Raw genomic sequence first — 27,656 nt, forward strand, 5'->3', positions numbered from 1 at the left:
GAGACCGTTTTTGTAGAACACCCCAGGTTGGTCCTCCAACCACGACGTGACTTCAGAAATCAAGTAACAGATCACGTGACAACATGGTTATCCCGCATTGGTTTATTCAATCATTAGCTGATTTAGCTACATAGCTAACAATAGAAAAGGTGGGATACAGAAACTTGCTTCTTTTCTCAACATAACAATACACCTGAGAAGATCGGAGGTTATAATGAGAGGAGCAATCCGAATAATGCAAATAATCCAAATAATGCATAAAAATAAAAAAATTTGAAACTGTGATATAAAAAGGGGGAAAATAACAAAACAAAAATGAAAGTAAAGGCTCCCAGGCCATGCAGGACAACTAGTTTTATATAAACTCCTATGCAGATTCCATGAACAAAGCTTCTTTCTCAGACCTGTCCACCTTTGGAACACTGTTCCTCTGGCATGCTTCTTGGTTGAATACAACATAATAGCCTTCAAATCTAATATAAACAAGTTCCTGTTAAGCTGTCCTCATAAATAATCAAATTCTACCCAATTTACACTATAAGTGGTACACATAACTCGTTTTCCTATATATGGTATTTGGTACTGTGTGATTCTGAGGGTCTCATAAATCTTATTATATTAAAAACCCTTAGTTTTTTTAATTTTGAAAATAAGAAACCAGATAATATGATGCAGGAATTTTTTTTTTCAAATACATGAATTATTTTTTTTTTTTTAATAAAAATTTTCAGCTTTATTAAGCTTCTTTAGAGTGATACAGACATTTTTTTTTATTTATATATATTTTTTTTTCATTATCGAGATTTTTACAGCTTGCCAAAGGTCACCAATTTCTTTGAATCTTGTTGAATAAATATTATTTTTAATGTCCAGTAGCTGTAGTCAAATGCACTGGTACGCATGTACAAATATTAAGATCAAGTTTACCACAGTAGAAGCATCAGTATAATAAGAAATTTGAAAATCCATTAAAAAATAAGATAACACAAAAGAGGAATGTTTTTCAAATAAATTTTTTTTTTTTTTGTAATCCAATTTTTCCAATTGTACATGTTTTTTTTTTTTTTTTAGTTGTCTTTTGTTCATCATTAGGTGTAAAAATGAATAGAAACCGATATTCTCATACAATTCCAACTATACATATACAGATATATTGGGCATATGTTCATATGCCTAATATCAGAATATACATACATCAGAAAATACAGAGGAATTCATTACCAACCAAATAGTGCCTATCATTAATGATACCTGATAAGAGAATGTACTTGTTTTTTAGGCAACAGAAAATACTTGTATTAATTTTTTAGTGTATTATTGTTTAATGCAAATGAATTCTCATGTTTATATGTAAAGTTTAAAATTTTTTTTTTTTTGGTTCATCAAAATGTGTTAGAATAAATAAAAAAACCTGATAACTCTTTTGATGCATAAGTGAACAAAATTAATCCGACTGAAATCTGCACATAATTTCTGGAAATTCCAGTGCTGCAAATTCATCGAAGCGCATTTTATTAAAGTTCATTGGAGCACACTCTGTAGAAATACTTGTAAAACAAGAACAGAGCTGAAACATTGCAATGATTCGACAGGGGCTGGAGGTTAGTATCTAGAGACCTCAACAGTGAAGAGGTGGATTTTGTTGCTGGTTGAGTTAATCAGGGGTATGTCTATTGAGTGGGCACAAGTGCTATGAGTTCATCAGAGAACATTCCATTGAAGTACTTGTAAAACAAGTATACAGACACAACAGTGTAGTGATGGAACAGGAGTTAGAGCTTGGTTGACAGTGTGGGACCTATTAGATTGGACACTTTTGGACCTTAGTAAGAGAGAGACTAGTGGCATGCATTTTATTACCAAGGCTGTTATAATTGGTGAAGCCAATCTGGAGTTCCAAAATGTTTGCATATTCTACAAAAAATATTTCAAGTGATTGTATTAGTGTTTCTATTTATTCCCCCCCCCCCATAATGGCAGAGTTAAATGCAAATGTTTATGTGCGGAAAATTCAGCTTCTCCAAGAGGGGCAGTGTTCAAATAAAATTGCTTCAATCTAGGAGAACTTTTCCTTCACTAACCAAGGACAGAATAAACTAACTGTAGCATCAGGACAGCTTTGTTCTTAAAATGCCTTATTTTTAAGTTATTGTAATTAGTGCTTAGCACTCAGCATAAATGTACAATAATCTTTAGATGCTGGTGTGTGAAAACAGGGTTAGAATCGAAAATTTCCCACTTAAGGTTAAAATTAAGTGAATGGAAAATTACAATTAAAAGTTAACAGTAGAACTAAAGATATGTGTACAGGAAGTCGCATCATGAGAGGAAGTCCACAATGACACGTAGGAAGGAAAGTCTTTTTTCTTGGCAGATGAGCTAATTGTGTTTAGTTGCAGTTTTTCGAAGTTCCATCTTTCTGCAACCCCATTGAGGAGGGATGGGGCATAAAGAAATAAAACATGAAGTGACAGGATTCATTGAATAACAGTGTTCTTGAAGTTCTTTCTTTTATGCTGTGTACAATTGCAGCTGGCAGGTGAGAGTGAAAGAGAGAGAGACTTTGACTGCCACATCACCACTACAACTACAGAAATAAATACAACCAAATATTACAAACCTGAGTTGTTTTATTGCACGACACGTAACTTGCATATAATCCTGTAATTCATCATGTGATGTCATCGCATGGAAGAATGCTTCAGACCGTTTTGAGATCTGCTCCCCGATGTGGACTTCAACAGTGTCCAAATAGTGGCTCAGCTAAACAGAAATAAATAAATTAAAACAGATACATACATACATAAATATATATATATAATTTAAAATTATAAAGATAAATATAATTTTTATATTAGAATCTATCAAGATAATATCGATGTTGATGTCTCTGTTCAGTCTCAAGAGATAATGAATACTCTGTAAGGGTGGCTGTGCATATAATTATGAGGCAAGGGTTGCGCAATCCCTAACCAAACATCTCCTGAATCAGCACTGCTTGAGACCAATGGCAAAGAGAAGTCCAGGATGACTGGAAACAATGTCTAGATAAGTGGAGAGCACATAAAGATCTTGGCATTCTCAAATGGTCACTCGTGGGGGCGATGATATATTGGTTTTAGTTTTACTGGTATTTTTTTTTTTTTTTTTTTTTTACATAGGCATCTACACTTACCAAGGCCAAGAGGCCACTCGAGGATAAGGGTTAAAGAGTGTACAGTAGAAATTGGACAATATTGTAATTGTTAGTAAATGGAAATTCGGTAAATTTGTTAACAAGTGGAACGGCTAATCAAGAACTTGTTTATGTTAGACTTGAAGACAACCATATTGTAGTCAGCCGGAAAGCAGGAAAACGGAAGACAATTCCACAGACGTGCAGTTCTAAGAAAGATTTGTTCATGGAATCTATGTTTAGGTTTAGGCACAGATAAAGAGTGAGGGGAATTATTAATAGTGTTTTCAGCTAAACAAGTGTTTCTTGTGAAAGTTTGGCGAGGGGGGACCATAGATTGAATATCAGTGGAGCACTTGCCATGAAAATAACGATATAGCAGACAAACTTGCTACATCTCTTCTGTGAGATAGAGGTTGTAGGAAAGAGAAAAGGACATCTCCTACGAGGCTACGAAGTCTATTTTGAACTCTAATCAAGGCAGGACAAGTCCTTTCTAGCAGCTCCTGCCCAGATGTGGCAACAGTATTCCATCCTTGGACATACCTGGCTCTTATATAGATAAAATCAATAGATATTCATTATTTTAGCATTATCATCAGTAGTAGAAAATTTTGCTTTAAACAAAATCAAATAAGAAAACCAATTAAAAGAATCATTTTTTGGCATCGAACAAATATGCACAAATTTTTCCACTTCCAATACACCCAAAGTTCCGTTTTTTCTGATTCCCAATTCCTATTAATCGTCCCAACACTAATTTTAATGTTGGAAAATTTTCAATCTTTCATGTGTCATGTCAGTGGAAAAGAAATATAACATCTAAACTGCTAAATGGTTTTAATAGATTCTATTGTTTTTTTTATCTCCATCTAAATATCTTTTATATATATATTACTAGTAGGGGGTAGTGCCCGGTTTTGCCTGGGTGTAAAATACGCTTATTTTAATTTATCCAGATTTGATATATAGTATTATAGAATTGTGATTTCAAAAGTAAAAAAAATAAGTATTTAGGGAAAGAGGGGGGGGGGCATCAGCTAGAATCGAAACTAAAACCGAAACTGTAGCATTCAAAGCTGGTGACATTACTACTGTACCAACACGACACGCACATGAACTGATTAAAAGTTAAAAATTAAAATTAAACTAAGATTAATGTACAAAATATATAACGATTTTTATTTTTGACCCTTAAATGTAAACAAATTCTTGTTGAATCGTCCCCTTAAGTAATTCACTTTACCAAATTTCCATTACTAATGATTACTGTATTATCCCATTGACTACTGTACACTCATTAATCCTTTTCCTCGAGTGAGCTCTGAGCCTCGATAAGTGGTGACTCCTACATAAAACAAAAAAAAAAAACAATTGCAAAGTAAAAAAACAAAATATATGAGAAAGATATCCAACTAAAGTTAATTCCCTGAACTGAATAGTTTGAGTTCACTTAGTCGATAAACTGGCAGACATGCACACAATCTTATTTTGAAAACAAGCTTTAAAAAACTTTCAGAAGATTAAAACTATGCAGGTGGATAAAAAACTTAGTTTTCTTGCATTTGGTAAAAGTTATTTTCCACCTGTTTTTTTTTTTTTCTCAGTTGTTAACTATATGTCTACTAAAAAATCCATATAACTTTTATGAAGTACTAAACTTCAAATGGAGATTAAAATCAATCCTACTACTAAACTGTACTTCTAGAATGTGCATTCCAATTTTGGTTGGAATCCATTATATGATTTTGATTCTAGAAAATGTCTAAAATTTAAGACTTAAGGAGTCTTAAAAAGAAAAGAAAATTCAAGGAATCTTGTTTAATTGGAGTCTAATGACTATGGATCAAATTCAATGCAAATCTTAAATATTTTTAATTTTCAAATGGTAGGTTTTCTCTAAAAATCCTTTAAAATACTCCAAAGAAATTGAAATTTGGGAAATGTTGATTAATTGATGTCTAATACCTACATTCTACAAAATACATTTTACAAAAAGCTGAGGTATCTGAATTTTTACTAAGAACCCCATGTATTTTTACTCCCTTTATATAAAAACTAAAACTAAATATAACTCACATTACTCACCCTTACTTCTGGCAGTTGAGTTCCAAAATTAATAATAATGGGTTAATTAGTTTTGAATAGAACCATATACATGGATATATATATATAACGGTCTATATATACCTAATTTTAAATACAAGGGACATTCCAAAAGTAATGCCTCCTATTTTTTATTCTGCTCGAATAGATCAGAGGGGATTGCAAATTGCATTATCATAATGACTGAACTTATGCATTCATGACCTTAAAGTTTCATCTCTCTGTTGCAGATATTGATGGTGTGAGACTCTAAGAAAGCAACGACTCTCATGAACGTGTGTCAGAAGTAAAGATACATCATTGAATTTCTTCATGCAGAAAAACCCTAACCAATCAATATTCAACAGTGCCGGTTTACAAAGCTGATGCAATGTCTGCATAGTTAGAAGATGGGTTTGTCGATTTCAGAGTTGTGACAGAGATGTGAGTAACAATGTGTGCTCTGGACTTTTACAACTGATGCAGGATTACAAAAATACATTGAGAATGGTGGTGACTATGTAGAAAAATAAAATCTGGGGCACAAATAGTTGCTTGCTTTAATCGTACTACTTCCGTCTTTGTAACTCTTCAACGTTTTAATTTTCAAGTTAAAAAACAGGAGATCTTACTTCTGGAACGACCCTCATAGATATAGCCTTATTTACCTTCTCTTGCAGTAGTTTACATGACTGCCTGTTTCCATTCTTGTCTGGCTTTGACTCCTCAACTTGTGTCCACGGAAAAACAGCACAGAATGTTTCCGGGTTCTCCAAGGAGAAATTAGGCAACATAAATATCTAAAAAGACAAAGAATTATTATACATGCTGTAAATTTTCAATTTAGTTTGCACGCATGATTTACATATGCTGTTAAAAAAAAATTACCTTGTTAAGAATTGCCCTTATATTAAAAAACAAAGATAAATAAAAATCTGTATGATATACGTACCCATAACAGAACCAAAATATCATATTCCAAAAATCACATAAATTGATCAAGTACTTTTATTTTTATAAAGAAAATCTTTTATTTAAGTAATTAATGGGAATTCATAGGCATTACAACATAAATCCTGCAAGTTTTGAATTATTGTTTAGTTATCTTCCTCGTTTCTTGAGATTTTCTTTTTCAAAATGGTGAGTGAGACATTAACTCCTTGGATACTAATAAAATTTGATTTTCTTATTTAAAAGTAAAACTACTTGATCAATTTACATGATTTTTGGAATATGTTATTTTAGTTTTGTCACGGGTACACACAGGTTTTTTCTTTCTTTTTATATTTTCTTTTTATTGCTTATTTTTTGTTTTGGGGGAATTCTAAACAGGATCCAAAAATTATTATTAATAAAAATAATCATCATTATCATAATCTGATTACTTTGCACATTTGAACATGCATGACCCACCTACCTACACACAAGCCAATTAGCAGGTTTTTAATTTATACTAACGTGGGTACCCGGCATTGCCTGGGTGTGGAGAGGTGGTATAGTAAGGCTATTTAGCAACCCAGCCTTAAAAAAAATGTTTCAATCGAGTGAGTACCCATGCGAGCACAAAGAAAAAAAAAATTAACTCCCTAAAAAAAAAAAAAAAAAAAAAAAAAAAAAAAAGAAAATAGCAGCAAGTACACGTGCGAGTGCAAAAAAAAAAAAAAAAAAAAAATTAGTTGCAGTAACCAGGCTCAGACCTGTAATGCTAAGAGGAAAAGGAAATTAAAAAAAAAAAAAAGGAAACACTTTAGTTGTCTGGCCCACAGTAAATTCACAATGTTATGGGTCTTTAAAACATACATTGAGATCACGAGGCATGAATGACTTTGCAAAAATGTTGAAGCGAAAACTGACCTCTCCTTGCAAAGAATGGTCAAAAAAAATTATTTCAATAATGGAGAAAAAAAAAAAAAAATCGCGGTGTGTGTGTGTGTGTATTAAGGTGAAGCAGACGATGTTAAAAGTTGTAAAAACAATCGGAAAAAAGAAAAAAAAAAGATATTCTACATCACAATTTGAACTCGCGATCTTTAGATAATGACACTGCTCTTTAACCACCTGAGCTAAGAAAGCGTTGCTGAAATTGGATCGGTTTTTATAATATTTAAACGGATTCAATCGACGACGTCACTAACGCATGCATATATCATTATTTTGTCATGAAGGGACGGATTATTGCTACCCTGCCTGTAAAAAAACCATCTGATTAAGGGCGAAAGAATTAATGTTTTTAGCCAATTTTTCAATATTTGTCGGCTGAAGGTTCAAGCTTGAAAATGATACCTATCTGGTGAAAATCTGTGGCCAGTGTGAAAATAGATAACAGGACCTGTTAACTAACGTTGCCTGGTTGAAGCATCCCTCCCCCCTCATAAAAATTAAAGTACAGCTGTTGTTGTTGTTGCCCAATCTCCAACCTCCTCATGTTAAGAACAACTTTTCTGAACAGATACCCCATTTTGTGAGTGGTTGTCAAAAAATTTGCCCCAAATTTAACCTTGATAATCGCTATCAGGATCTCCACATGCAAATACTATGAGCCAACAAAAAAATTGGGGGGGGGGGGGGTCGGTCAGATAGAATTAGATTTGTTCTTCACCTGTGCGTACAAATCTGGTGGCAAGTGATTTAAAGTGCACAATATAGGGCAATATAGGGCTTTATATCTTGAAAACTACTTGTATCCGCCAAATATAAATGAGATTTTCTTAATCAGCATAGTGAAAAACCTACAAAAATCTTCATTTTAAAAAAAGTGTGTAGGTGTAGCTAAGGTAAAAATTTATCTTAAAAAAAACAAAAAAGAAACAACTAGTCTAAAAGTAAACATACAATAAAGAAGTTTTTAACCTATCTGCATAAAATATTGGGTTATGGGGTTGTTTTTTTTAGATGGGAATAAGTGCTCAGTGTAACTGTGAATGTAGGTATAAAAAAAAAGGGAAAACAAAAAAGAAACGCCTTGTCATAAAGCAATGTAAAAGAAAACAAACAAAAATACTTTTACTTTTTCAGAAAGCGAAAAAGTAAACACTACGAGTAGCTATAAATATGGTTTTTGTTTCAGAGTTTTTGTTTTTTTGTGTAGGGGTAGTTGTGTGGTGGTAATGTGTGCATAGGTAACTAAGTGCATCAGTATTTAAATTTCTAATTATGAGCGGTTAATATTTGGATTTGGATTTTTTTTTTTTAACGATTTCATTGTGTAGAGAAAGCCGTCATATATCTGGTGCGTTTGTTTTTGTAATGTGTATTCTGGAATAATTGATTTGTTAGCTCTCAGACAATAAGAACTGTCCAAATTTTAGAAGGGAGAAAGTATTTTTGAATCAGGAAAGGAAAAGATAATGGCATGTCAATGAGTTTATGATCGAGTTATGAAGGTTGAAGCCCATATCTATCAAAAGTACTGAATTCTTCCTGGTGATGACTGGGGTGGTAGGAGGACATATTTAAATAGGAAAAATAGGAACTTCTCTAAAAGATGGTTGCAAATGTGATGATGTTGCTCCTAGGATGAAATGTAGGATTTCATTATAACAACTAAATGTGTCTAAAATGGCATTCTAAAGTAACAAAAACTGACCCCTCCTTGTAAAGGACAGATCAGTTGACTAGAACAAAATTAATCTTTTTGGTCAATTTTCCATATTTGTCATCCAAGAGACCGATCTTTTTTATGATACTAATTTTGTCAGTGTTCGTCACGTCTGTCAAAAGTTTTTGCGAGACATACAAACACACACATTTTTGCTTTTTATATACCGTGTATTTCAGCGTATAAGGCGAATGTCAGATAAGACGAGGTACAAAATTGGAGCAAATTTTAATAAATTTATCATATATCGGTTGTATAAGATGACTGCTAAGTCACAAAACCATGTTTGTTTAGCCTAGGCTAGAGATTGCAACATCCGGTATCTTATGAAATATTGGTTTTTTAAAATGATTTTTTAAACTTTAAGGGCGGTTTTATATGCTGAAATATACGGTATATAAATTATTTGTAAGAAAACATAAATTAAATGAAATCACCCAAAAAAAAAAAATAAATGTCTAATTTTATAGCGCAATTTAAATAACAAACAAGATGGATTTCATGTAAACTTTAATAAAGTGAACCAACAGAAAATGTTTCACACAAACAAACACAAATACATGCGTGCAAACGTAAAAAAAATATATGTTTGATATCTATATGCTCACCTTCGGCACTTGGTCCAAATCAGCCCGATTTTTTTCTGGAAAATAAAGAATACTTTCATATTGAAAATAATCTTTAAAAATTGACTGCATATAAATAAAATATAGATACACTACGAAAAACATAGTCAAATTATATTGAAGAATTCAAAATACTGAAAATTTTCAGGAGTTAAATGGAAAATCTTAAAATGAATTTAGAATGAATAAACTCTGAGATACTCCATGTAAATTTTGTTTTAGCGAAAAACTAGAAATGTTAAAAGATGTAAAAAGAAATATGCTAAACCGAAAAAGTGAAATAACTATGAATTGTGCACACGGAATGAATGTTATTGTGGTGTAGCGACCTATATAAATAAAAAGAACTATAACAAAGCTTTTCTAGAACTTTCCACCTGTGAAACTTTTACTGTGGGGCTGCTTTCCAGCCCATTACAACATGGTTGTTTTTAAGTTCAATGTAAACAAATTCTCATTGAGCCACTCCTTTAAATAATCAAATTCTACCCAATTTCCATTATTATCGATCATTAGGGTGTTGTTTCATCAACCATCTCACACTCTTTAATCTTTATCCTCAAATAGATATCAGGCCTTGATATGCGGTTACTTCCTAGTAAAAAAAAAAAGAAAATAACTACTTACAAAAAAGTGTAAATGCTTAGATAATTGTTTGATGAGAATGAATAGTCTAGAATGAGATCGCTTTAATAGGAAGTGGTAATAACTAATGTAAACTTAAGCATCACATAATGAGTTATTACGTAACAAAATGCAAAAACTTCTGTGTAATTTGTAATGTAAGAATATTTCCTTAAATTATTGAACTCTACTCATGTATTGATTTTTTTTTTTTTTTTTTTTTAATAATTACTGGAGCATCAATTCAGAAAAAAAATCAGAAAAAAAAACATTTAACTGTAAATAATTTAGGCGATTAAAAATGTTTTCTAAACAAAGAAAAAATTGTTACCAAAAATATTTTTGTATTATTTGGATTCTTCAATCGATACGGTACTGGGTAAAATCCAGTTGTAAAAGTTACACTCTTCTGGAGGTTGAAGGTTCAAGGTTCATGCAGGCAACACTCAAAAATAGAATTGCAAAATATTTAAGACTTCTACCCAGTTATAACTGATAGAACGAGAGCATGCTACTCTCGTGCAGATTCCCGAGTTTGACAGAAAGATTCTCCAAGTCCAACAAGATACACCTGAAGAAGGTCAGAGGTTACGCTAACCAAAACGTTGTGAAAATAATACTCAAGCTGAAGACAGTAGTCAAAATAATCCAAATAATCAATTCCTATCTTAAAAGTTCAGAACTGTAAACAATATTGTGTAAATAAAAGTGAATTATCTAAGTTTGGAGCTGGGGAGGGGAGGGTTTTTCTTGTTTTTTTTTCTTTTTTATATAGGAATCACCACTTATCAAGGCCCAGAGGCCACTCGAGGATAAGGGTTATAGCGTGTACTATAGAGTGTTATAGAGAATCAATAGGATAATATTGTAGTAATCATTAGGAATGGAAATTTGGTAAATTGAATTATTTAATGGGGGCAGTTCATCAAGAATTTGTTTATGTTGGACTTGAAGACAACCAAGCTGGAAAGTAGGCAAATAGAAAAGAGTTCCACAGGCGTGCAGTTCTAAGAAAGAAGCTTTGTTCATGGAATCTACAGGCACAGATAAAGAGTTGGGGGAATTATTGACAGTGGTTTCAGGTAGATGGGTGTTTTACATGAAAGATTGGCGAGGGGGGAACCATAGATTGGAGCTCAGATGAGCACTTGACATGGAAATAATGATAAAACAATGACAGGCTCGCAATGTCTCTTCTGTAGGAAAGAGGTTGCAGGGAAGAGAAAAGGGCATCCTTCACTAAGCTACGAAGTCTGTTTTGAACTCTGTCAAGACAGGATAAGCTGCTCCTAACAGCTCCTGCAGAGATGTGGCAACAGCACTCATAGATACCTCCACTACTGCTAGTATTTTAAAATAAATATTTTGAAGTGAGTATTTATTTTTAACTAGTCTGGGTGCCCAGCATTGCCCCGGTGTTTGGAGGTGTGTGTTAAGCAAAAAAAAAAAAAGTGGTAGTAGGTAGGCAGACTTGAACCTGTATCGCTAAGGAGGAAAAGAACGTGGAAAAAAAAAGAAAAAAAAAAGACATCTTTACTATTGCACCCATCACCAAACCGAAATTAAGGCTAGACAATCAAAAAGAGGGGATGACTTTCGAAAATATCAGCGAAAAAACAATCCCTCCCTGTAGAAAAGTGCCCAGTTGAGGGTGAAAGAATTAATATTTTTGGCCAATTTTTCGATATTTGTCGTCCAAAAGGTCAAGCTTCAGAATGATACCGATCTTGTGAAAATCTGTCGCCTCTATCAAAAGTTTTAGGTAGACATACATACATTTAACAGATGAGATTTATATTATAGACTAACAGGGGATAACTGGTGTTGCCCGGGTGTTTGGAGGTGTGTGTGTTGGAGGGGTGGGTAAATCAAAACAAAATGGAAAGTAAAGAATAAGTGAAGTAATAACCTTGTTTAAATATCATAAAATAAAAAAACGATGTTAAACTTCTTAAAAAAATCGGAAAAATAAAAACAAAATAACAGCAGACGTGATGAAAAAAAAAAAAAATATCCCACCGTTTCAATATTAAAACTTTAAAAATTAAAAAAAAAAAAAAAAAAAAAAAAAAAAACTTACATCACCCTTCAAACTTGCAACCTTAAGATAATGACGCTACTCCTTAGCCCACATAGTTAAAAGTGCATCAGCGAAATTGGGTCTTTTTTTTTTAATATTTAAACTAATTCAAGAAAGACCGTTTTTGCGCATGTGTATATGGTTATCTTATCATGAAGGAATGTTTTTTTGTTACCCCTCCCTGTAGAAAAGTGTCCCACGTTGAGGGTGAAAGAATTAATATTTTTAGCCAATTTTTCGATATTTGTCGTCCGATGATACCGATCTCGTGAAAATCCATTGCCCGTGTTGAAAGTTTTTGCAAGACATACACACACACACACATTTTTCCTTTTATTATATTATAGATGAGCAATCTGTTACCATTATACCAAATGAGCCGGTCAATAAAGTATAAATCACAACAAATGAACTTACCTAATTGCTTTAAAGATTTTAAAGCACCGGAATGCAATCTGTCAGAAATCTGCTGTTTTGATAATTGCTCAATGCCATGAGCATGAATTTTATATTTCTGAAGAAAAAAAAAAAACAGAGAAATTAACATTGTCAAAAAAAAATATATTCCTTGCAAATTTAAATAATCTATTTTGTATGCCATCCTGCTTATAACATCAGGTTCAAACCTTAAAAACTCAAATTTAAAGTTTTTGCCAGGGTATTCACATTGAGTTGGCTTCTTCCCTGACATGCACTGAAATGAACCATAGCTGCCCATGTACGACAATCTTGAGCAATGTTACATGAGATAAATAACCAATCATGATTTCACCCTTGAAGATGACGACCTATAGACCAGAGTCAAATCTTCCTTGATTTGATATTTGTTTTCTATGTCCTCATCTGTCGACAGATACACCTTTGCCACCCAGCAATGAGGTAGGAAGGAACATTACATTACATATTAATTCTACTTCTAGATGATGGATGATGTTACTATAACAAGACCGAGATGTTGATGGAAACCAGCAGTTGGGACACCATCAAGGTAATGTATGTGAGAAATTAACTTGCATATTCCGATTAGGGCTGGCGTGTCAGAAATGGACTGCAAATTATGACATACACTTATCTGGTATTTTGGGGAAACATCGGTGACGTAGTTGCCAAAACATTAAGTCCATCTATGCAGGTGTAGCCTGTTAGCTGGTCTGTTTCCACAATTGTTGATATCTTGGTAAATTAACATTTCAATTCAACAAATGGAGATCTTCATTTTTATTTTATGTTTTAATTGTATGTTTGTGTGTGTGTGTGTGTGTGTATATATATATATATATATATATATATATATAGCAAAAATGGTAATTAGTAAAAACATGAAGAAAGTGCTCAATACTATTGCAGAGCAAATATATATTTTTTTATTAATGTTTTATCTGTTTAGGTACACATGTTTCGGTTACCAAATCGTATCAACGACCCATTAACTTCAGACTTTACAGAAATGGTTATTATGATTAGAAAAACAATATTAAAAGAAGTACCCACCAAAGTTTTTTTTTAATTTACTTAATTTCTTAGACCTTTTATAGTCAATGCATTTAAATAGATAAATGCACTTAAGCTGGATGTAACTAAGCATGCTTTGAGAGGACGCATTTTAGTCATTGCAAACAATGCCCCCACCCTCTCAATCTGCATAGATCTTTAACGTGTCAAACTCCATATGACGTATCCAACAACCGTGACTATCCGCTAGTTAGAGCCACATCTTGAACTGTTTGTCTTTCTCCTTCTCCCTTTAGTTCTTAGTTTTAGTTCTTATCGCTCTCTTTCTTTCGCCCTACCCTCGCCTTCAAAGTTGTATCCATCTTACGCCCTTCCCTTCTTTTCCACCTTCTCCCTCTCTCTCTCTTCTATTCCTATCCGTGTCTGGTTGAATATCTTAAACTCCTTCTCGCCCGTTACCACCTTCTAATGTTTATTAAATCTTAAAACTTAACTGTTGTCGAATTAGAATTGAAATCCCCCACTTTTTTTTGTGTGTGTGTGTGTGTGCTTCTTCTAATATTGTTTTTCTAATAATAACAATTTCTGTAAAGTCTGATGAAGTTACTGGGTTGTTGATATGATTCAGTAACCGAAACATGTATAACTAAGCAATTAAAAGGTAGTAAAAATATATATAATTATTTTATGTTTTATTTGTATGTTTGTATATATATATATATATATATATATATATATATATATATATATATATATATACACACACACACACACACAAATACACATTGATCTCCATTATAGGATATATATATATAAGTATATGATAAAATAATAAAAGTACTAACATCTGATATTTTGCCGAGGTATCTTTCAAAATGAGATCCATTAATTTCTGGCAGGAAAGGAGATGGCTGGACATCCTTTTTCTCGAATGCCTCACCCCATGTTTTTGTAAAAAAATCTGTTTCTCGTTTGGCCAGGCGTGGATCATTCAGGACAGCGGGAAGGTTAACTGATGCATCATAAATCGTCCACCTAAACTGGTCTTCGACTATTGATGGCTCTTTACGGCCACTGACAAGAGGCGATATCATGTGGCCATGTCCCATTTGTGTCATCCGCAACCCAACTCCACCTCGGCGATAATCTATCAAAAAAAAAAAAAATATATATATATATATATAATGAATACAAATACATACATACACACACACATATATATATATATTAGATTATATTTATTATTATTATTAATAATTAGTATTATAAAAATGAAATAAGCTAATGGGTACTTGTACAGTTTAATCAAGACATTCAAAAATTAAAATATCGAAGAAAAAAAAAAAGGCTGCATTGCATATATTTGTTATGGAACAAAGTTCTCCGAAAAAAATTTCACATAATTTCTTCAAGTAGTTTTTTTTTTACAGCAAAAAAAAAACAATTTGTTATGATACCGAGCCAAAGGTTCGATTTTTAGCAAGAAAAGCTAGTATTAAAGATGGGGAGGGAGTGTCGGCGCTTTAACTGGAGTTATCTCACCATGGTGTGTTTAACAAATTCCATAATGGCTGACTTCAACGTGCTCTCATAATAACTAAGAACGTGTTTTCCGCTGTAAAAAAAAAAAAAAAAAACTACTCGATCAAATTAAATGAAATTTTTTTTTTTGAGATCTTCAGTCCAAAATGGATACGTACAATATAACTTTTTTTTTTTTTTTTTTTTTTTTTTTTTGATATTTTCACTTTTTAATCTCTTGATTAAACTGTACAAGTACCATTTACTGATATTTTGGATCAAAACTTGACTGCGTTTATGTAGGCATTTAATTTCCATTATTTTTACTCTGCCTTATATTAGGTATATGGAGGAATAAAAGTCCTTTTCCATTGTGGTAGAAAGGTGAGTTTTTGCTGTGAATGTCTTATAAGGAGAAATCATAGATTGGAACTTAATCAAACCTCTTTCTAATGAAATATCAGTGGAATAGAGAAAAACGAACACACATCTGGGCTGGTGCATCTGCTTCTTGTCTCTCGCTCCTGGACAGGGTTCAAAAGAGAGTCGCCAACCTGATAGGTCCTGAACTGTCATCTAGGCTTCAGCCTCTGTCCCATCGACGAGATGTTGCATCCCTCTGCCTGTTCTACAAATACTTTAATGGTGAATGCTCTGACGAACTGCAAACACTTGTACCTCCCCGACGTAACTACCCCCGACAAACCCGACAAGCTACTAAGTCTCATCCCTTTACAGTAGAGATCCCTAGGTGCAAGAAAGCCTTTTACTCCAATAGTTTCTTCCCCAGAACTGCGGGTCTTTGGAACTCCCTTCCGGGATTCTGCTTTCCCAACTGCAACGATATGCAGAAGTTCAAGTGTAATGTCAACAAACATCTTTCTACTCTCTCCCTTCATAATGACCCCGCTAATTAAGTCCCTGATAGTAGCCCCCTACTTCAAAGTGGCACTGTGCCTTGTTTGGGGTGAAAATTGAATAAAAAATAAAAAATAAAAAAAAACATCTCTTCTGTGAGAATTAAGTTGTAGAGAAGAGATCACACGCACTAAATTTTAAAGTCGATTTTGCATTATTTTATGGCAGAAAGAAATACTAAAATATTAATAAATTAATAGCATTAAATTGACGGAAGGAGAGTCCATTTGTTATAGTGATATCTTGAAATTGGGAAGTAATCTGCCAAGCAGCTTCCTCATAGTTTTTTTTACTCTTGTTCACTTGGACATAAGGGGCTACAATTTGGGACTATATCTATATGAACATTATATAGGGAGTTGAGTAGCAAGATGTCTGTTTACATTACATTTAAACTTCTGTATGTCAATATTTATAGAGTCAGGGAAACGGGAGACTAGGAGGGAACTCTAAAGTCTAGCAGTTTGAAGGAAGAAGTTATTAGAGTAAGAGACTTTTCGGTATCTAGGGACCTCAACAGTGAAGTGGTGGGATTTTGCTGCTAGTCAGGTTAGTCAAGGAAGCACAAGTGCTACATCATTATTTTATAGCTCTACAAAAATTGCATTTAGCATTGCTGGATAAAAATCTAATTAAGCTGATATCATGTTTCAAAATTTTTGAGATGAGGATTGATAATTTGTATTATTTTCGACAAGGGCATTGTTGTCATCTTGAATCTTATGCCAACAATTTTTTGGATGATGTAACTTCTGACCTTCTTTAGGTGTATCTTCTCAAACGCGTAGAACTGTATGTTGAACTCTGAAATTTCAAACTGAGCCACTTATTTAATCCATGGGGGAGGGGGGTAAACTGTTCTCATTTTATTAGTCATAGCTTGGTAGAACTGCTAAGTAAGCAATTTTTATTTTGTTTTCAGTTATTATTGCTTGCAATAACAATTAAACTGTCAAACTCCAAAAGACTGTCACCTAGAACTGATTATTACATGACAACTTTATCCGTTGCATCACATGTACATAGTTCAAAGCCAACTTTGAAATCTAGTGTAAAATTGGTCTTTACTCTTATTTACCAACCTTTTTCATAGAAGAGATGTTGCTAGTTTCTGTCTTTCTCCCTTGTAACACATTCACAGCAAGAACTCACTTTGTTACTAAAATAAAAAGGAACTCTGGAACCGTATGGAATTTCAAACTGAACCCTTTTAGGTACTTCTCCATTTATCAGTCTGCGATTTCTACAAAGGTGTGCCTGGCAGATGATGGGAAGAACTGGAAATGGTCGAAAAGTAGTTTTCTGGATATTAAGTCATTTTTTTTTTCATAATGTATTACTTAATGAATTTCAGTGGTCATTACCATTCTTAACATGGGGAGGTGGGTGGTTGTAACAATTTGTGTTTTTTTGTAATAAGGCTTGCCTGGCAGTTTCTAGTTATTCTTGTCATTTGCTGGGCACACCGGAGTAACTTCATGGAAATTGTTGGTTGATAAATGCAGAAGCACCCCTTTTATTTAGTCCACAAGAGTAGATTGTTCTCATTTGAGTTATGGCCGGGTAAAAGTGTAGATTATTATATATATTAACACTTTTCCTTTTTTTTTTGAAGGAATTGATTAATAATTAGTTTTAAAATAACTTTGAATAACTTAATTATTTTTTTTTTAAATTGATTTTAGAATATATTATTTGTCTTAAATCAGAGGTAGGGGAGGAGCAATTATGTTTGTGTAGATATTAGTAAATTGAGCTAAAGTTTAAAAGATATATGGCGAGACGGTGGAACAGGGTAGTAATTGTAAAACAAATGTAGCTGTTAGCCTTATGATTATTATGGGAGTTACAGTCTTCCTCCGCCCTCAAATTGACGGTGACGTCCACAGCAAAACTTTTCAATACAATTACAATTCTTCTCTCATTTAAAGAGAAAGAAAAAGAGTTATGAGAAAGCGAAAATAACGAAAGAGAGAGAGAGAAAGACATGCATACATGTTAAAACCAAAGACACTGAAATATTGTCATTATTTAACGACCTGATGTCAACATGCAGGTATAACCTTTGTCCCTTTTGCACTCTATCCATCCCCATCCATAGCCCTTGAGCTCTTGGAGGGGCATAGGTCATTTACAACTTTGTAGATGCTTTTGTAGCAAGGAGTATTTTTTACAGGGTGAGGGTGCTGACCCCACGCCCAACCTTCCCAGAAGGTACATACAGTGCCTAGCCTTCCCAAATGGTCACCCATCTGGTACAGGCAAGGCTCAATTTTGTTTAACTTCGGTGATCTGGTGAGAACCGGTGTGTCAACGTGATTGTGCTGTACCCCTTTTGCACTCGGTTACATAAAAAAATTTCAGATTGGCAACCATCGCCTGTCAATCTGAGTACCAGTTGATATGCGCTGACATTTTGAAATAACTCCATTAACCTGTCTTTGCCTATCTCTCCATGAGTACAAGACAAGTCTGGTACAAGGTTTATTAATATGAAAAGCCCCAGCTCCCCACAAAGGAGCTTATCATTGTGCCACAAAGGGTAGTAGTTGTAAAACCAATGTAGCTATTAGCGTTATCATTATTATGGGAGTTACATTCTCTCTCCACCTTCAAATTGAATAATTATCTAAAAAGCCTTCATCCTTTCATATTCTTGTGTGTTGACCTCAAAGAACATCAGTTTATAAAGATCTTAATATACAGAATTTGGTTCTTTTGTATTTTAACGTGCCATTTCCAAAATTGAATTTATATTTGGATTTGGATCTTATAATTTAATTTACAAAAGCGTATTGTTAATAAACAAAGAAATTTAATTACATTATGATAATTTTGTTTTTCTTTTGTAATTACATTTATTTATGGTTTCACAACTCCAGCTTTCGGCTTTATGCCTTATTTATTTTATTGTATATCTTACTTTTACGAAAGACTTATGTACATGAAATAATATTTAATAAAAATAAATAAATACGTCCCATAAAAAAAAAAAGGGTCGATCTATTCATATATATATATGAATAACAGTAAGAGCTTGTAGCTCTTAAAAAAAAAACGCTAAGGTAGAAGAAAAAAAATAAAAATAACAGTTTTTCGAAGTTGTTAATATCGCTAAAAAAAATGACAACAAATCTTACATTTACGGAAGATATTTATATTTTTTATTAATTTCTGTGCTTCTACCCTTTAATGATTTGTTATCGATTTATTCTAAGATAGCTATATAACTATAAGTTTTACAGTATTTCATTCTTAAAATCTCATGCAGCGGATTACCATATGAAAAGTTAATTAGGATTAAACATTTATTACTTAATCATTTAATTAAAAGAAGTGTGTTATTTCATTATTACCTGAGCCATTGTAGACATGATCCCTAGCAACATGATCTTCATAATCCTTGTCACTGACGCCTTCAAGCGGCAGCGATGGACAGACTTCATTGACTCCATATCTACAGACATATGATCCGCCTTCCTTTGAGCAGTGAAAGTTCCGCAAATGATGTGCAAACTCTGTCGGTAATTTAAATGCACCTGTCTTGCAGCAAACGATGCATTTCTTCCACTGTGGAGAACCGGAATTCCCGTCAAGATGGCTCCATGGATGAATATTGTAAGGAACTGATGCCATGTTTCATATTTGTATCGCTCTTCTTTTAACAAATGTATATACATATATACATACACACACTTATATATATATAAATATATATATAAGTACAAATGCCTATATGTTTCGTTTATATATATATATACATATATGTGTGTATATACATATATACATATGTGTGTGCGTTCTACATGTATCCTTTTTATTTCTTCGGGCAGATCTCTTATCTTTCAACACTGCAAAATATAATATGAAATTAACATTAAAATAAAAAAATAAAAATTGTCTGAAAAAATAAATAAAACTTTAAAAAAAAACAACATAGCCCATAAGTCATTATTTTCAATACTAATGTGTTCATGTTGTCAAAAATGACAGCATATTTTTTTTTTTTTTATGGAAGTCGTTCCAAACAAGGTATGAAGCCACTTGATGTAAGTCGCAATGCACATGGACCAATAAAACGCTCTGGATAATCACAGACTTCAAGGGGTTCTGCTAAAAAAAGACATATTTTACAAACCAAAGCACTGTTTTGTTTATAAATGAATATACTTTCAACAGAATTAATAAGTAATAATGTACATTATATATTTTCAGAGTTTTAAACAAATAAAGTGATAAAAATGCTAACATTATAAAACAGCATTTTCGGTAATGTTTTGTAAAGACCCCACCCTCGATTTGTAAATGCTTGTACCACATTTGTATCAAGAATTTTGTCATGAAATTTAGAAACTAAACAGAAGAGATGTCACTTTTTAATAGTTTGGGATGTCCGAAATATTCTTGACCACTCCTTTTTTTTTTTTTTGTATTAAAAAAAAAAATAAAAAAAAAAAAAAAAAAAAAAGACTTCAACATCACGAGTATAGAAAATTTTGAAAAAAATTTTCTTTCGACACCAACTGTTAAATAAAACAATCTTTTTTACTATCTTTATCCATTAAAAGTATAGTTGTATGTTGTTTTCTCTTGTGGTAGCTAACAATTAAAAAAAATCGTTTTGAGTTTGAGTGTAGACTGATATAGTATTAGTAATAATGATAGCACAGCTGTAAACAGACATTTTTTTTGTTGTTGTTGATTTTTATTCCAGATCGATTTTTTTTAATTGAAAATTTGATTCTAAAAAAAATTTTCTTACATGTTTAGTTAGAGCTATTTTGTTATCAATCATAAATATTTTTAAAATTTGACCAGTGGTCAAATTTTTAAAAATATTGTGCTTTGCTTGGAACAGCCGAAAATGTGAAATATGATTTTTTTTGGTTCACGTGTATGAGTGGGTACACAGCCTCTATATTTTTGTCTTTTTTACAATGTTTTCAGTAGATTATTATCAAATAGAAACTAATCTACCCAATTATCAACAACAAAAATGCAAAATCAATATTTAAATATTTGTAGGAGGTGCTCAGTTAAGAAATAAAAACAGTAGAAAAGGGACATAAAATGTAATTAAAAATAAAAATCAAATTAATTCAAAATTTAAGAACAATTTGTTAGCTTTAGCAAAAAGTTTTGTTTTTTTTCTATTTAAATAAGTCGGCAAAAAATACTTGATATTTTTCCAAACGTTACATTTTCTGTTAAAGTGATGTCACTTGTTTTAAATAACATTTATTTTTGGCTGTTTGTTCTAATTCTTGTAAAGTTTCACAATGGGTGTCAAACGCCCTCTTAACAAAAAACAAAACACTTAATCCTATGTCTACCCCCTGGTATGAGTTGCAAGCCTCCTTCTAAAACCTTCTGTAGTCCTCACACTAAGTCCAAGTGGCAAGCTCCCCACCAAACAAAATTTCTCAGTAGGCTACATATAAGCATAAAAAAAACCAAAAAAAAAAACCCAGATCTTTCCTTAAAAGAAAAGTGCACATGATTTATCTCCCATAAAAAAATAAATTGATCAACTGCTCTAAAAGGGTAGAATGGTCCCAAAATGGTGAATCATTTTACATAAAATTGATATGAAACCAACCCCAACTCTAAATTCTAAAATTGTTTTTGTTTCATTTCTGTCAAGTCTTCAGGATGTTCATACATAATTTCCATTAGCCCTATCATTAACCCAAACCTCCCCACCTTCTTATAATTGCACAAAGACCCTCTTAAAACCACACATAATCACCTTTTAGAAAAAAAAATGAAAAAAATAAACACTCAGGATTTATCATAGAAAAAAAAAAATGGGTTAATTGCCCTAAAATGCTGGAATAGCTCAAAATGGGGAATCATTTTACATTAAATTGTAAAATAATTATTGTTTATCTTTCATTAAAGTTTTTCATGGTGTTCACATGTAATTGCCTTAAAAGATAGAATCACATATTTTGGAAAGGTGGTCTGATATGGGGGGGGGGGTAACGGAGGTATTAATCTACAATAATACCAAAGAAATATTGCAATATATTTATTTTTAAACAGTCCTAGATTTAGATTTCAGTTTTTTGCACATAAAACGCATTACAATTCAGCTTTGAGATCTTTAACTTCTTTTCTGTTAATGTTGAAACTATTATTAACAAGAAAGTTTCCAATTTTTATAAACCTAAAGAAATCATAGTTAATAGATGTCCTGTTTATCTACGTCTACCTTGGCTAGGTAACATCGGTGGCCGATTTGCTAAGCAAGTTTCTTTGTCTGTGCAACGGTGTTATTTTGCATCGAATCCATGTGTTGTTTTTTTCAACTAGACCTATGTTATCGTCCATTTGCAAAGATGTTCTTCCTCCACCCTCACCATAATAATTCTATTATTTATTTAAATAAATGTAGTTGCAGTGCGCACTATGCTGGGCGAATATCGCAAAGATTAGATTTCCGTTCAAAAAAACATGTACCATCAAAGATTCGTTATGCAAATTTTTCACCCTCGGATGTTCTGAGTAATACGTATGGTTCTGTGATTTGCGACCATCTTATAAATAACCATGCGTGTGCCACGAATTTCAGTGCTGACATGTTTACGATCCTTAGTAAGTCGCAATTTAAAAAATTCTAGAGACTATTTTTATTAAGTCTTTGAGACCATCTCTTTGCAAGCAAAGAGAAAATCTTTTAGGACTTAATTTAGTAATGTAATTTTTCCCCCGTTTATTTTTCGATTTTTTTCCCCTCCCCACCACCACCATATTCATGACTTTTTTTTTTTTATTGTATTTTCCTCGATTTGCTTTGTTGAGTGAGGAACGAAACCTGGTTGACTAACCTTTATTTTAATTTTAATTTTTTTAAATCATTATGTTAGCCATTATATATATATATATATATATATATATATATATATATATATATATATAGAGAGAGAGAGAGAGAGAGAGAGATATGATTGATAATTTATAATTAAAAATTAATTTAATGGTTCGCCTTCTAAAAGTCGTAAGCTTTATGACTTTTAGAAGGCGAACCATTAAAAGATACATCTGCCTAACTTTAAAAAAATGCTAGTTTTATTTTTGGTGTCTTTAAAAAAAAACCACCCAATATTTTTGTTGATGAGGAGACTTTGTTTCAAAAAACCAAATGATAAAATTATTGTCCAAGACTTATTGTCTATCTCGATAAAAACATTGTTTCCAAAACGATCATACAATTTATTGATTTGTTTGTTCTTCCTTATGAAACCGATATTTAATTTTTAATTTTAATTATAAATTATCAATCATCTTACTCAATATTAAAATAGCTCTTGGATATATATGCCTATCGAGCTTATTATATGTCTGCATTGCAACAAGCACTGTTTTATTTTAATTGTATTATTAATACATTAAAATATACTCTGCTCTTCGGACTGTTGTTCTAATCCCCTTAATATATATATAAAAAAATATATATATATATATATATATATATATATATATATATATATATATATACACACGTCCAAGAATTGGCTATTTACCGACGCTTGGAATCATTTCTAAATTGTCAGTTAACTTTATGACAATTTGAAATATTGTTATTTCTTCAGTCCGCATAAAATCATTGTCTTAAACATCATTTACAAAACTTGTTGGACGTATTCTAAGAACTTAGTGGCAGCCATTTTATTTCTAGGCCGCTGTATCTACACATTACCATTATTTCTTCTATAAGCTAGCAGGTGCATTTGCAGCAAACACCAATCCCTTGTATACTTATACTAATGAACCGCCCCCTTAAACACTTCATCAAATCTCCACACTAACGTAATGTACTTGCAATAACCCTTATCCGTGAGTGGCTTCCGGGTCTTGATAAGTGGTGACCACTGTGTAAAAAAAAAAAAAAATACTTATTCTTCCATCTCTGAACCCTATATGATCATTTCTGTCATATTTTTTTATTTTCTGTAATTTTTCAATTTACAATAATAATAAAGTAAAACAATATTATTGATAGAAAAAATAAAACTAAAAAACATTAATAATACTGTTAAAGATTTCTTTTCTTTTTTTTTTTTTTTTTTTTTTTTTTTACTAATATGTGCAATTTCAGATCATATGATTACAGTAGGGATGTACCGATTATCAAATCGGTAGTTTACCGATTAATCGGTATTTTATAATCGGCCGATTAATAGGTGTTCTAATGCCGATTTATCAGCAAATTTGACAAAAATAATGACACTAATATTAATTAAATTATATTATAAACAAAGGCAAGTTAACTCCCTTTTTTGCTTGTCAGTGAAAATTTATCAAAGAGACATGCATCATCTAAACCATATTATCAAATAACAGGCATGATACGCTGTTAACATGTAGACTTTTTACAACTGCACTGAATTTGAGGCAAATAGATGTAAGCATATGGAAAATTTCAGACCTTTCTCGTCCTATCGATTTGGTTGGTTGTTTTTGTTTTACGGCATATCAATCCTTTCCGGGTTATTTAATGCTGAATCCAAAGATTTTGAAGAAAAATTTTTTTAACAGAATATATTTGTTGTTTTCATGTTCGTTTCTATTTAACCCATAGTTTGGACCCTAGCAGGTACTACAACTCCGGCTCAGAGTGGACCTGGAAGCAATGGTAATTAAAGGGTGGCTCCACACTCCCCAAAGCCCACAAGCTGGGGCCTCACCATCGGATATAGTTTAAGGTCATATCCAGGACCCCCATTGAGGAACTTTTACCCTCTGCAGGGGACAGTCTGCGTATTCTAATGCCCCACCAACAGGGCCTCGTCCTAACGAATTAACATTATTTTTTATTTTAAATCACTGTCAAAGAAAATTATTACTTCATCTTTCAGTTTTCATATTGAAGAATTGTACAGTAAATTGTGATAATGTGTGAACCGAAAATAAGGCATTCTTCAGTCATACTCGTGTGCCTTACATATTTTTATTTTCTGTATATTTTATTGAGATAATCAGACATAAGTAATTTAAATATGTAAAAAATTAACTTAATATTGACAACAACCCACAACCAATGTGGTACCCTGTTTCTGTTAGAAGTATTTTGATGTCAATCCCAAGAATAAGAATACTGCTGTTTGCAAATTATGTGAATCTATTACATCAAAAATTCAATCCCAAGAATAAGAATACTGCTGTTTGCAAATTATGTGAATCTATTACATCAAAGGGTGGCAAATCAATAAAAAAAACTTTTACGGTGACTAATATGTTAAACCATCTTAGAAATGTTCATTCAAAAGAAGCAAAATAAGAAATAGAAGCAGATAAGAAATAGAAACACAATGAATATTGAGGGACAAGCATTCCAAGAACAAGCGGCAGCAACTACAAGCCTCCAGCGAAACATCCCCATACTATAGAATCAATATTGGCCAAAAACAAAGTTTGGAATACTAATGACCACAAGTCACAAGAGATCCATTATCTGAGAAGAAAAATGATTGCTGTTGATATTCAACCATATCCTATAACATCTGACATTGGATTTAATAGGTTCATTGCAAAACTTTGTTCAAATTACATCATTCCTTCAAAAAAGTACTTCACTGTAAAATAATTTTCAACATATTTACAAAAGTAAAACAAAGTTCAACTGTCTCTTGCTGAAATTAACAGCATTTCATGAACTACAGACATTTGGACAGCTACAACAGATAATGCTCCCTTTCTGAGTTTGACAGGTCATTGGTTTTCAAATTACTTTGAACAGTGCAGTTTAGAGTTGTTCCATTCCCTGGTACAAAAACAGATGCAATAATAAGTGAAGAATTGCACAATGTTCAGAATGAGTATAAAATCTTCAATAAAGTTTTCTTTGTCTTGTAGGATTCAGGAACAAATATTTAATTTCTATTGGCAATTAGCAAATACAGGATCAGCTTTATTTAGAAAAACTCATTCAAGGTGTGACCACATTATGGAATTCAACATATTATATGCTGAAAATAAATTAAGAACAACAAAAAGCTCTTGTAATGTGAGCGGTTGATAAGATTCCTACCATAAGAACTTACCAGTGGGGACTTGTTTGAAAAAATATCCAGTTCCTGAGCCCATTTGAATAAATCACCAACAAAGCAAGTTACAGAGCTTCAATCATATCAATGATAATACCTACAAATTTAGCTCTGAGGCTATTTCTGTCAAGCTGTCCAATCTAATTCTAGCATTTCTGACTTTAGTTGCATCCTTTTCACCATTATTGAACAATTCAGGTTGTCAATGGAAACAAATCTATGATCTAAATGATAAAAACTTGTGTATGTCTACTTTCCTAGACCCATGATTCAAATATTAATTTTAAAAAATTGGCATAGAAAACATATTTAGAATTGGATTCTACTTTTCACTGATGATCACCAGTATACACTACCATGCTGAGGTGAAGAAGCACGGACATGTATAAATTACAACATGGCAACTGTGAAACCAAATGACAAAAAAGTAACCAGGAAAAATATCAGAAAAGATGCTTTCATCACTCCTAATATAAGAAGATAATAGGAAGTAAAAGTACAATTATTTCTAATTTAATTTCGACCTTGATTTTTGAGGTGTGAAAAGTGAACATTGCATCATTTATAAGAGCAAAATTGCACTGATGGACAATTTTTAAAGTATCATCAAATAAAACTGAATAAAATGACAGTAAATATGAACATTCAAAAACTTCAGTTGGCCTTCTTATTGTTTATTAAATTGTTAGGTGAAAGTACAGACTCGTTAGAAAAACACCCCCTCCTCCACATGTTAAGAAATGGGTTTCCAAAAAGTGCTCTGCATATGTACTGTTTTTTTTTATCGTTTTAACATCTTTATTTTATTTTTATATTGGCTTTGTTCAAGTTAACATTGAGATTGTTTACAAATGATTTATTTCCGGTTTGTGTGGCGCATTCTGATTTACATTGAATGCCCAGAAAAAGTATCTTCTTATTAATGTTTACCAGTTTTAAAATAAGCAAACGAACTTGGCTGTTTTTCAGAAGAACAGAATATTTTAAATCTGGTATATATTAATCAGAAAGTATTTTTTCCTGACATATATGTGAAGCAGAATGATTAGCACAAACCGGAATTTTTTAATAAGAAATTCATTCATATTTTTTATATGAGAATTTGCAAGACTATAAAATTTCTACCTCACGAAGTATCATCAAATAAAACTAAATTTAAAGACAGTAAATATGAACATTTAATATAATTCTATACATAATGATTATTATGCCTATATTTTTTTTTAAACACTTCCAGCTGCAACTTAATTATAAGTCGTTAAAAATGCTATGTTCAATTTTGATGGTGGAAATAAAGTACCAAATGTCATAAACATATACCAATTTCAAAATCACATATCACAAAACTATTAAAAGATAAAAATCTGTAATATTGCATGTCTAATCAATACATACTGTAGAATGCTATATCCAAATGTCAGCTCTTTACACTCTGTACTTCTTAAATAGTATCCTCATGAAAATGTAAACATTTTATGCAGTATTTTTCATTTTGTTTATCATAGCAATTTGATTAAGTAAACGTACA

The 27,656-nt window shown here is 32.1% G+C and overlaps 1 protein-coding gene across 4 annotated transcripts in view; it reads right to left on the reverse strand.

Annotated features, from left to right (window-relative positions):
* The window catches only part of LOC145268247 (vacuolar protein sorting-associated protein 54-like), a 181,054-nt gene that overhangs the window by 139,056 nt on the left and 14,342 nt on the right, over nucleotides 1-27,656 (reverse strand). For all 4 annotated transcript variants that reach the window (XM_080123579.1, XM_080123578.1, XM_080123576.1 and 1 more), the window contains exons 2-7: nucleotides 19,436-19,930; nucleotides 14,486-14,787; nucleotides 12,606-12,702; nucleotides 9,467-9,501; nucleotides 5,929-6,060; nucleotides 2,621-2,763 (exon numbers count right to left, since the gene is read on the reverse strand). In XM_080123579.1, the coding sequence (XP_079979705.1) occupies nucleotides 2,621-2,763; nucleotides 5,929-6,060; nucleotides 9,467-9,501; nucleotides 12,606-12,702; nucleotides 14,486-14,787; nucleotides 19,436-19,715 (989 nt within the window). In that variant the 5' untranslated portion in view covers nucleotides 19,716-19,930. The remainder of the gene's footprint in view (nucleotides 1-2,620; nucleotides 2,764-5,928; nucleotides 6,061-9,466; nucleotides 9,502-12,605; nucleotides 12,703-14,485; nucleotides 14,788-19,435; nucleotides 19,931-27,656) is intronic.

This window comes from Euprymna scolopes, chromosome 43, assembly GCF_053919585.1.
Source record: "Euprymna scolopes isolate OS-2025 chromosome 43, ASM5391958v1, whole genome shotgun sequence".
Classification (NCBI taxonomy): domain Eukaryota; kingdom Metazoa; phylum Mollusca; class Cephalopoda; order Sepiida; family Sepiolidae; genus Euprymna; species Euprymna scolopes.